Here is a 12,749-nt window from a genome sequence, read left to right on the forward strand (position 1 = left end):
CAGTGAACATCAAGAACTGGGATATTGTCAGTGAACATCAAGAACTGAAGGTATTGTCAGTGGACATCAAGAACTGAAGGTATTGTCAGTGGACATCAAGAACTGAAGGTATTGTCAGTGGACATCAAGAACTGAAGGTATTGTCAATGGACATCAAGATTGAAGGTATTGTTAGTGAATGTCAAGAACTGAAGGTATTGTCAGTGGACATCAAGAACTGAAGGTATTGTCAATGGACATCAAGAACTGAAGGTATTGTCAGTGGACATCAAGAACTGAAGGTATTGTCAGTGAACATCAAGAACTGAAGGTATTGTCAGTGAACATCAAGAACTGGGATATTGTCAGTGAACATCAAGAACTGAAGGTATTGTCAATGGACATCAAGAACTGAAGGTATTGTCAGTGGACATCAAGAACTGAAGGTATTGTCAGTGGACATCAAGAACTGAAGGTATTGTCAGTGAACATCAAGAACTGAAGGTATTGTCAGTGAACATCAAGAACTGGGATATTGTCAGTGAAAATCAAGAACTGAAGGTATTGTCAATGGACATCAAGAACTGAAGGTATTGTCAGTGGACATCAAGAACTGAAGGTATTGTCAGTGGACATCAAGAACTGAAGGTATTGTCAGTGGACATCAAGAACTGAAGGTATTGTCAATGGACATCAAGATTGAAGGTATTGTTAGTGAATGTCAAGAACTGAAGGTATTGTCAATGGATATCAAGAACTGAAGGTATTGTCAATGGACATCAAGAATTGAAGGTATTGTCAATGGACATCAAGATTGAAGGCATTGTTAGTGAATGTCAAGAACTGAAGGTATTGTCAGCGGACATCAAGAACTGAAGGTATTGTCAATGGACATCAAGAACTGAAGGTATTATCAGTGGACATCAAGATTGAAGGCATTGTTAGTGAATGTGAAGAACTGAAGGTATTGTCAGTGGACATCAAGAACTGAAGGTATTGTCAGTGGACATCAAGAACTGAAGGTATTGTCAGTGAACATCAAGAACTGAAGGTATTGTCAGTGAACATCAAGAACTGGGATATTGTCAGTGAACATCAAGAACTGAAGGTATTGTCAATGGACATCAAGAACTGAAGGTATTGTCAGTGGACATCAAGAACTGAAGGTATTGTCAGTGGACATCAAGAACTGAAGGTATTGTCAGTGGACATCAAGAACTGAAGGTATTGTCAGTGGACATCAAGAACTGAAGGTATTGTCAATGGACATCAAGATTGAAGGCATTGTTAGTGAATGTCAAGAACTGAAGGTATTGTCAGTGGACATCAAGAACTGAAGGTATTGTCAATGGACATCAAGAACTGAAGGTATTGTCAATGGACATCAAGATTGAAGGCATTGTTAGTGAATGTCAAGAACTGAAGGTATTGTCAGTGGACATCAAGAACTGAAGGTATTGTCAGTGGACATCAAGAACTGAAGGTATTGTCAGTGGACATCAAGAATTGAAGGTATTGTCAGTGAACATCAAGAACTGAAGGTATTGTCAATGGGCATCAGGATTGAAGGTATTGTTAGTGAATGTCAAGAACTGAAGGTATTGTCAGTGGACATCAAGAACTGAAGGTATTGTCAGTGAACATCAAGAACTGAAGGTATTGTCAATGGACATCAAGAAATGAAGGTATTGACATTGGGCATCAAGAAAAAACAGCTGATGATATGCAAAATCTTGATCACACATTTCCCTAGACAAAGCAGTTAGTATTGGCAACATGTGAGTTTCACTAGTTTTTCTCATCTCAGTTTTATTCAGTAGCAGATTTTCCAGTCATAATCTCGTTTTGGGTGTATTTAATTTGATCTTCACACCTGTAGTACAGTTAAAAATATCTATATTCCATGATTAAACTTCTGAACCAGTCTAAGTGATTTTGGGGGGAGAATGCTTACTGTTTGTAGTGGTTGCATGCATTTTTAAAAGTAAATGTGACATACAGTTTTTAAAAGTGAGATAATTTGAATAGATGTTTGTTATTTTGGCAATTTATTGTTTTGAAGGAATTATGTTATTATAATCTGGGTGACATTCATGATTTGAAATCAGTTTCTAGCTTTGTTTGAAACTTGGTGAACTCAGTTAATTGATTTTGCTAATACTTTATGTCTATCCAAACAGATTAAGCAACATGATATCTGTCACAGTTTATGAACATGCCATGAGTGTACAGAAATTAAAGTAATTACATCATTTAGTGTCAGTCAGTGGCAATATTTAGAAATTAAAGTAATTACATCATGTAGAGTCAGTCAGTGGCAATATTTAGAAATTAAAGTAATTACATCATGTAGAGTTAGTCAGTGGCAATATTTGGAAATTAAAGTAATTACATCATGTAGAGTCAGTCAGTGGCAATATTTGGTATTATACTGTGCTCATTTATCACTATTCTTAGTACATGTATATAAACAGACTGACATAGTTTTAGAAAGAAAAACAAACACCAGAGCTACAACCATAATGCTTTGTTTGCAAAATAGAACACAAAAACAATATAAGTGTTCTTTGTTGGCAGGAAAGAATCATATGCAATGTAGTTTACCTAGCCCACATACAACCAGCGTATAACTTGCAGCATGCACCAATACACAATCCTGACAATACATGACAGGATATTTGGGAAAAATGATAATTTTCATTAGCACACAAGTTATCAGGATGTAGAGAAAAGTAGTTCTTTTTTAATGTCTGGATATTGACATTAACGATAGTACTTCATCATATGATCACTACTTGCCTACACTTTTGTTTAGTTTGCATACTTTTTAAACCTAAAAATCTAATTAAAATCCATAAAACGACCATTCTGATTGGTCAAAATATTTTCAAGTAAGATTGGAGTTTAGCAGAGTTTGATGACAGAGGTCAAACATAGCCCTGTTTCACAAAGAAGAAGAATTATTAATGACATCTAATAAAAAAGAAAGAGAAATCATGTGGCTAATTTTTACATCGATGGGTATTCATGAGCTACTAATTGGATCATATTGAAAATAGGATTCAAAAGTAAAAGACATGCCATTAAACCCTATCCATATATACCAATTAATGCAGGAAAATGACTGATATTCATTGATATGTTATTTAGTTCTTCAATCATATTTTCACCTCACTTGTATATGTTATCTGTTCCTTTATGCTGTCATCGTCATTAGTAGTAGTACTAGTTGTTGTTGTTCAAATGGGTTTAACATCTTTTTTCAGCACATGATATGCTATACATGGAAGCCAGTATATTAAGTACAAGATGAAACGAGGAGAAACACAGGAAAAGTACACCAACCCATGGGAAGCTACTGACAAGAGTAGTAGAAGCAGTAACAATAGTATTAATTACTGGCTCTGATGTAGATTGAAAATGGAAAAGAATACAGATTTGTCAGATAATCATTTCTTGATGGTAACAATAAACCAGGCCCCTCTGTCATAAGCTCTGCACGGCTCCAAATCAAAGTAATAAAGGTTTTGACCAAAAGTCTGGGTTTGTTGATTTTGAGTTAGACGTTAATGTTTTGGAGTGTAACATTTTTTTTTGCCTAAACTGCCAAATAGTTTTATGACAGAAAGGCAAGATTTAAGTCAAAATACTTTATTTTCTGTTTCTGATTATATTGTTAACAGGAATCAGTTCAAGGTATGATATGTTTTTTCAAAACTATTTTACTTGCAGGCAAATCCCAACCAAAGCCTTCCACGCGCTTGAACGGATCTACAAATAAACCTACAAGGGAGACAACCAAACCAGAGAAAACAAGAAAACCTCACAGAGAAAGGTCTGGTTATGTCCCTTAATTTTTATTTTTGTTCCACTTAGCAAATGGAGTTTTATGGTACTCATGTCTGTTCTTCTGCCTATCTCTTTATCCATCATCATCAATTTAGCTTTTATAATTTAACTGGGAATTGGTTTATTTAAACCAAATAGTGTATCACTTCTATGTTGATGAGACTTCAAATCTGTTCAGTTTCCAGTTTCCACTGTCATCCTTAGTTGAGTTATTGCCCCTGATCACCTGTCTTCCTGACTTGACTTTACTTGTTGCTGTATTTTGATAAGACCTTGAATTAATTCCCTGTCCAGCATTCAGTGACATCATTTACAGGTGCTATGCCCCTTCATTGCTAATTCTTCTGACTTGGGTTTCCATTACATAACTTTGTTAAAAATTTATGTCGCTTTAAAATAATAAGATCTATGACATCATTTACAGTTTATGCCTAGTGTGGAAATAAATTTTTGAATAACTTTTGGCAAATATCAAATCTGACATTAGTTTTTGAATATTTATTGTGTCATTTATATAAAAATATGTCCTTGTGTTTGTACTTTACATTTGTCACATATTGTATCACATGACATTCTACTTAGATTACTACCTTGTAAGATAAATTGAACCCTGGAGAAAATACAACCAATCTCCATGTTATGCATTGATGCTGATAGAGATACAGAAAAAACAAAGTTATTAAATAGGTGTTACCTTAAAAGTAACACCACACTAACTGAGCCAGTCAGCTGTTATTGCATTCTATTTTAGTCATAAGAAAATCATTATTATTTTCTCTCTAATTCTTCTAGGAGATCAGCTGACCAGTGAAAAAAGTTTATTGTATTCACCTGAAGGCAGTGTTAAAACCCAAACAGAAAATAAAATGTTTATTGAATTCAGTTTCATAGGTTTAGCATTCAGTGACTAAGTGAACAGGTGTGTTTTAGCCAGTTTTGTAAAGGGCATTTGCACTAAAATTTTTAGTGATTTTATTAAAATGCAACTATTTCCAGAAAATGTATCTAACTGTTGTTGATCTTTTTAATATGTTGTGTCTAAGTTAGTGCCTGATATAAGTACCATCTATACTTACTTATAAATTGATGCAGATCTGCCATCATATAATGTGCAGGAAGATCTGGGTATGTGCAGTTGTAAAGAGTAATCTGTAGAATAAACAACATAGACCCCGATCTGCAGGTGCATTATGCTACAGAGATCAGGATCTATATTGTCTGCAGTTTGACTTGAGTTATAAGTGACTTAAAAGTGATTATGTAGGGCATGATGGTTATGACTAATGCACTCGATTTAACTTAAAATGACTTATTAATGGCTCTGGTATCTTTAAAGGCAATTAATTATGATATTGTCTTTTTTGTTGGAATTCTCCAGAGAGAAAGAACCAGCCCCAAATGATTCCTCAGGATTTGGTATCCATGGTGAAGGTCTCAAGGGCACCTCTAGATCACATGGAGAAGGATGCCCCACCTGTTCACGCAAATATGGACCCAATGCTAAATTTACCTGTAGTTGTGGTGTGAAGAATACTAGAGCCTGAAAACACAGTGCTGTTGTTCCCAGTACACTGTATATTCTCTTGTAATTGCTTACCCACACCTCTGGAAAAAAAGTCCATACAAGGAAACCTGTATCATAAGAATGAATGGATGAACATTTTCAATCTAAAAGTAACATGTAAAACAGATTGGAAAATTTCTCATCTTTCTCTTGTCGAAGAGACTCATGTCATGGCTTTGTAGGCATTATTTCCCATTATACATAGAGACTTGAGTATATCCTTAAAACCATTTGGAAGATCAGATATGCTTTTATTTCCAAGGATTTCTGTATTTACCCATTTAGAACGTCCCATCACATCATATTATGGTGTGATCTAATGTGGTTGCAATACTATATCACAGGTGTAAAGTATGATGTGGAATATCTATTTGGAATGCCTTTGAAGTCTAGGATGCCCTATCAACCTCACTGATATATATCTAGTTGATGAAAAGGTGTGTGTGTGTGGTGATGTGTAGGAGGGAGAAAGCTGTTGCCCCCTCTGAATTTTAACATGCTAAGCTCCCTCTAAATCTTCCCTGTTTTTCCCTTCCTTGGTCTGTTATGTTCAGAAAAATCCATTATTATGAATTTCCTCATTAGCAGCATGCCCTTCAGTTCCCAATAGTGCCCCTTCATTTGATAAAAGTGCCCAATAAAAGCTGTTCTCTTACCTTACCCATGTAAACCTTTCCTGTAGTTATCTTCTAGTCCATTCGGAATGATATTCAACTTTAGATCTCAGAAAGTATATATCTGTTACAATGTATTTCAGCCTAGCTCAGAAAGTATTTATGTTATTTATGTTACAGTATATTACAGTCTAGCCCAGAAAGTATAAATGTTACATTGTATTACAGTTGAGTCCAGAAAGTATTTATCTGTTACAGTCTAGCCCAGAAAGTATTTATCTTTTTAATTGCAGTCTAGCTTAGCAATGTACAAAGGGATTTTTCATTCCCAGTGAAAATGTCCAGATTAATGAGTTTTCTATATAATTGAATCATGCACATTTTTATTTTAAAATGACACATATTCAGTTTGCATAGGTGAATCTGTGTTATCCAGTTGACTGTATTTTCATATATGATTCTTCAAATATTTATATTTTTGGACAAATTATTTCTGGAATTTCAAGACAATTTTTGTTATAATTTTACGCTTTGGTTGCCAATTTTTATTTCCGGATCTGGAATGCAGATTTCTTGAATAACAGAGCAAATTAATGGTTAGAAATTCTGTTACCATCAAAATGTGTCTGGATATTGAGGTCTCCAGATAAAAAGAATCTGTATTAATGAGGTTCCTATGTGTTAATCAAGCCAAGAAAGTATTTATCTGTTACAGTGTATTAAAGTCTAACCTAGAAAGTATTTATATAGTACAATGTATTACAGTCTAGCCTAGAAATTATTTATCTGTTTAATATATATTAAAGTCTAGCTGAGAAAATATTTAATTGTTATGTATTACAGTCTAGCTGAGAAAGTATTTATCTGTTACAATGTATTACAGTCTAGCTCAGAAAGTGTTTATCTGTTACAATGTGTTACAGTCTAGCTGAGAAAGTATTTATCAATTACAATGTATTACAGTCCAGCTGAGAAAGTATTTATCTGTTACAATGTGTTACAGTCTAGCTGAGAAAGTATTTATCTGTTACAATGTATTACAGTCTAGCTCAGAAAGTGTTTATCTGTTACAATGTGTTACAGTCTAGCTGAGAAAGTATTTATCTGTTACAATGTATTACAGTCTAGCTCAGAAAGTGTTTATCTGTTACAATGTGTTACAGTCTAGCTGAGAAAGTATTTATCTATTACAATGTATTACAGTCCAGCTCAGATTTATATAATCTTTATCTGTTACAATGTATTACAGTCTAGCTGAGAAAGTATTTATCTTTTACAATGTATTAGTCTAGCTCAGAAAGTATTTATCTATTACAGTGTATTACAGTCTAGCTGAGAAAGTATTTATCTGTTACAATGTATTACAGTCTAGCTGAGAAAGCATTTATCTGTTACAATGTGTTACAGTCCAGCTCAGATTTATATAATCTTTATCTGTTACAATGTATTACAGTCTAGCTGAGAAAGCATTTATCTGTTACAATGTGTTACAGTCTAGCTGAGAAAGTATTTATCTATTACAATGTGTTACAGTCTAGCTGAGAAAGCATTTATCTGTTACAATGTATTACAGTCTAGCTGAGAAAGCATTTATCTGTTACAATGTGTTACAGTCCAGCTCAGATTTATATAATCTTTATCTGTTACAATGTATTACAGTCTAGCTGAGAAAGCATTTATCTGTTACAATGTGTTACAGTCTAGCTGAGAAAGCATTTATCTATTACAATGTATTACAGTCTAGCTGAGAAAGCATTTATCTGTTACAATGTATTACAGTCCAGCTCAGATTTATATAATCTTTATCTGTTACAATGTGTTACAGTCTAGCTGAGAAAGTATTTATCTATTACAATGTATTACAGTCTAGCTGAGAAAGCATTTATCTGTTACAATGTGTTACAGTCTAGCTGAGAAAGCATTTATCTATTACAATGTATTACAGTCTAGCTGAGAAAGCATTTATCTGTTACAATGTATTACAGTCCAGCTCAGATTTATATAATCTTTATCTGTTACAATGTGTTACAGTCTAGCTGAGAAAGTATTTATCTATTACAATGTATTACAGTCTAGCTGAGAAAGCATTTATCTGTTACAATGTGTTACAGTCTAGCTGAGAAAGCATTTATCTATTACAATGTATTACAGTCTAGCTGAGAAAGTATTTATCTATTACAATGTATTACAGTCCAGCTCAGATTTATATAATCTTTATCTGTTACAATGTGTTACAGTCTAGCTGAGAAAGTATTTATCTGTTACAATGTATTAGTCTAGCTGAGAAAGTATTTATCTATTACAATGTATTACAGTCTAGCTGAGAAAGCATTTATCTGTTACAATGTATTACAGTCCAGCTCAGATTTATATAATCTTTATCTATTACAATGTATTACAGTCTAGCTGAGAAAGTATTTATCTATTACAATGTATTACAGTCTAGCTGAGAAAGCATTTATCTGTTACAATGTATTACAGTCTAGCTGAGAAAGTATTTATCTGTTACAATGTATTACAGTCTAGCTGAGAAAGTATTTATCTATTACAATGTATTACAGTCTAGCTGAGAAAGCATTTATCTGTTACAATGTATTACAGTCTAGCTGAGAAAGTATTTATCTGTTACAATGTGTTACAGTCTAGCTGAGAAAGTATTTATCTGTTACAATGTATTACAGTCTAGCTGAGAAAGTATTTATCTGTTACAATGTATTACAGTCTAGCTGAGAAAGTATTTATCTGTTACAATGTATTACAGTCTAGCTGAGAAAGTATTTATCTGTTACAATGTATTACAGTCTAGCTGAGAAAGTATTTATCTGTTACAATGTATTACAGTCTAGCTGAGAAAGCATTTATCTGTTACAATGTATTACAGTCTAGCTGAGAAAGTGTTTATCTGTTACAATGTATTACAGTCTAGCTGAGAAAGTATTTATCAATTACAATGTATTACAGTCTAGCTGAGAAAGTATTTATCTGTTACAATGTATTACAGTCTAGCTGAGAAAGTATTTATCTGTTACAATGTATTACAGTCTAGCTGAGAAAGTATTTATCTGTTACAATGTATTACAGTCTAGCTGAGAAAGCATTTATCTGTTACAATGTATTACAGTCTAGCTGAGAAAGTGTTTATCTGTTACAATGTATTACAGTCTAGCTGAGAAAGTATTTATCAATTACAATGTATTACAGTCTAGCTGAGAAAGTATTTATCTGTTACAATGTATTACAGTCAAGCTGAGAAAGTATTTATCTGTTACAATGTATTACAGTCTAGCTGAGAAAGTATTTATCTGTTACAATGTATTACAGTCTAGCTGAGAAAGTATTTATCTGTTACAATGTATTACAGTCTAGCTGAGAAAGTATTTATCTGTTACAATGTATTACAGTCTAGCTGAGAAAGTATTTATCTGTTACAATGTATTACAGTCTAGCTGAGAAAGTATTTATCTGTTACAATGTATTACAGTCTAGCTGAGAAAGTATTTATCTGTTACAATGTATTACAGTCTAGCTGAGAAAGTATTTATCTGTTACAATGTATTACAGTCTAGCTGAGAAAGTATTTATCTGTTACAATGTATTACAGTCTAGCTGAGAAAGTATTTATCTGTTACAATGTATTACAGTCTAGCTGAGAAAGTATTTATCTGTTACAATGTATTACAGTCTAGCTGAGAAAGTATTTATCTGTTACAATGTATTACAGTCCAGCTCAGAAATATATAATCTCTTCATACCTTATCAATTTTGAAAACTTTCTCAGATTGAAAGCAGACTAGATTGAAAAATAATTGTCACATACCTTAAACAAATGGCTTTTTGAATATGTTTGCTGAGGAAAAGTTCTGTTTTATTACTAATCTGATTGTTTAATAGGCAAAAGTCCAATATAAAAGATGTTGTCATTGTTATATTAGTAGGTGGATTGGATAACAGTTGCAGTGTATCGTTTCCTGACATACTGTAGCAACCAGTTTAAAATAATCAAGAAGAACCACTCACTGTACAGAACTCAAGCAGAATGACAATGATGTCACTTTGTGGATTGCATTTTCATCTGTTAAATTATCAGACTGGTTAGAAATAATACATTTTCATGTTCAGATATGTTCAGAAAAGTCCATTTTTCAAGGTTTAGTACTTTTTTTTATTAATTGCTTGACACATTTTCTAGAAAATGGAAGAAGTAATGAATTGTTGGGGTGGGGCCAAAACTTGAATGAGGCAATGAAATTATCCTGTGCAAGATAGCTCAACATATGGAACTTAAATATATTAAAACATAATTAGTCAACTTCAAGTATTTTCTGAAGGGATTAATCCATTTTTGGTTGATACAATTTAAATGGTAGGTTTTATTAACAGCCATTTTGAAGAGTAATTGGCCAGTAATTGTGTGCATTCAAGAATCTTTACTTTGGTGTCAGTGCTCTAAAATTTATTTGTGGCTGGGGTTCATATTAGAGAGAAGAGGGACTATTTATTTATTTTTTAAATATCTTTTTCTTTCATTTCATCTTGTGATAAGCTTTCACCCATAATTATTAGAAGCTGGCAACTTACTTGAACTTGATAGTTCACAGTTATTTTTATCCATTAACCAATTATCAGGTTGTTTGGCACTTAAAAAGAATGATTTCGATTAGGTTAGTAAATCTCATAAATGGCAAAATGATAAGCAAGTACTCCACCTAGCATAGTTATCTGTGTGTAGCACACCCGACTGAACCCCATGTGGGCTCAAGACTGCAGAAAAGGCCCGATGAACTGACTGCATTTATAAAAGGCAACTGATGGAGGCAGGAGCCATGATGGCTGAGTGATTAACATGCTGAACTTGTGAATGAACGGGTTCAAATCCTACCATCAGATAAACCCAGAATGGCTGTCATAAGGGTCTTTACTCATATTGTCTTGGCACAAAATAACATACTTGTCTTGCAGTACCATAAACTTCAAACCAAATACTAAAGCAAGAAGAGTGTTAAGTTTATAACATTTGATGACATATACTAATGTAATATAGTGACTGGTGTAAATGTTCTGTGCATTAGTTACATTTTAATATTTTTTATAAGTAGGTTATCAATAGCTTCATCGATAAATAATGTGTGAGTGCTTATTTAAGCCATGAAATTACTTTTTTTCTTCAATACCGGGTCATAAATAACGTGGTAATAATTTCATAATGTACTATGATGCACTTACTATTGTTAAAGTCAAATGTTTGTCAGTTTTGTAATTTTTCTCACCAGCAATGCATTTTGGCTGTGTATAGAGATAGCTTTCTGATGGCATTGTTCTTGTAGTCATTGACATTATTACAGTCAGTTGAATTACTGACACCTTTTATTACAGTAATGAAACCTGATTTATCTTTGATGATACTACTCATTGTGGGCAAAACTAGGTCACTGTGACCTACTTTTATCTTGTCATGAAACATGATTGGTTTATTCAACTTGGATGGTACCAGTGACTATAGACAAAAGTAGGTAATTGTGGTAAGTTTTTACATATAGATCAATTTCTTAGACACTATTACATGTAATGTCATAACAATTTATGGGTATATTTATCTTGAAATGTACAACTTGCCCCAGTCAAAAGTAGATCACATGAATATACTTTTAATGTTCCATTCTGACACTTTTGTTTGTAGAGACATGACAATTAATGGTGTTGTTATGTTGGAGGGTGCTAATCACCATATTCAAACATAGGTCATAGTGAGCTACTTTGCAGACTGCAGCGATCATGTTAGTTTTGCACTTTGCTCAGTTCCTTAGACACTGTTGTGTAGTCAAAAAATATGAGGGTGTATTAATCAGCTCAATGCCCAGTAGTTAAGGTTACAGTAACCTTCTTTTCTTACTGTTGTGACTACTGAAGGTCTTTGCATTATGCCACATTGGGGATGGCAGGACAGTACCTGTGGATGTCCTATTTTTAGTAATCACTTATAGTTTTCTTTGTTGGAAATTGTTTTTCAGTGAGGAATTTTAAGGAGTCATCTTTTTTGTTTGTATCATTTGCAAACACCAGACAATTATGCTTGGACTTCAATCTACTAGGCTTCAGCTCATGAATTCTGTGAGCGTTTGTATAGAAATAGAAATATGGATCTTCTGATGAAAACTATGTTCAGTTTCAAGCAAAGTCACATAAAACAGCAAGAGCAGTTGCATTCACAAACTCCTTTCATACATTACATAATCTAGCTAAAAATAAAACAGGACAACTCTTGCAAAAATAAAGAGACAAGAAAGATTTAATAATATGTGTAGTACATACAAATCTGCAAAAAACAAGTTGCATGCACAAAATTTGCTGGTTGTTCTTTGACAGGAGCACCGTATACTTATTTGTAAGTCAAGTCCAACTGCACAGACCCAGTAACTGATATTTATTTATGATATTAGCTGTTTGTGTTCATCTACAGAACTACAACTTTATACATCATCAAGATCAATGTATTATGTGAATCCAGCATAATTGTTACAATTAAATGTTTTCTTAGGATGTTGCATATCCTAATTTTGCAGAGTTAATTATGTATGGATGACCAACCCTCTTCCTACCTATATTAATGCTGCAAGCAATTTGACCAACCCTCTTCCTACCTATATTAATGCTACAAGCAATTTGACCAACCCTCTACCTAGCCATATCAATGTTACAAGCAATTTGACCAACCCTCTTCCTACCTATATTAATGTTACAAGCAA

General features: G+C 33.3%; 1 protein-coding gene across 2 annotated transcripts in view; it reads left to right on the plus strand.

Moving 5' to 3' along the window:
* LOC149793351 (uncharacterized) overlaps positions 1 to 6,915 on the plus strand; it is a 32,501-nt gene extending 25,586 nt beyond the window's left edge. The window contains exons 8-9 of one of the 2 annotated variants that reach the window (XM_089967337.1): positions 3,712 to 3,814; positions 5,207 to 6,915. In XM_089967337.1, coding sequence (XP_089823463.1) covers positions 3,712 to 3,814; positions 5,207 to 5,372 — 269 coding nt within the window. In that variant the 3' untranslated portion in view covers positions 5,373 to 6,915. Of the gene's footprint in view, positions 1 to 3,711; positions 3,815 to 4,620; positions 4,850 to 5,206 lie in introns of those variants that run through there. The other variant, XM_089967338.1, reaches the window with a different exon arrangement.
* The last annotated feature ends 5,834 nt before the right edge of the window (positions 6,916 to 12,749 follow it).

This window comes from Sinohyriopsis cumingii, chromosome 8 (assembly GCF_028554795.1).
Source record: "Sinohyriopsis cumingii isolate HCF-2022 chromosome 8, ASM2855479v2, whole genome shotgun sequence".
Taxonomy (NCBI): domain Eukaryota; kingdom Metazoa; phylum Mollusca; class Bivalvia; order Unionida; family Unionidae; genus Sinohyriopsis; species Sinohyriopsis cumingii.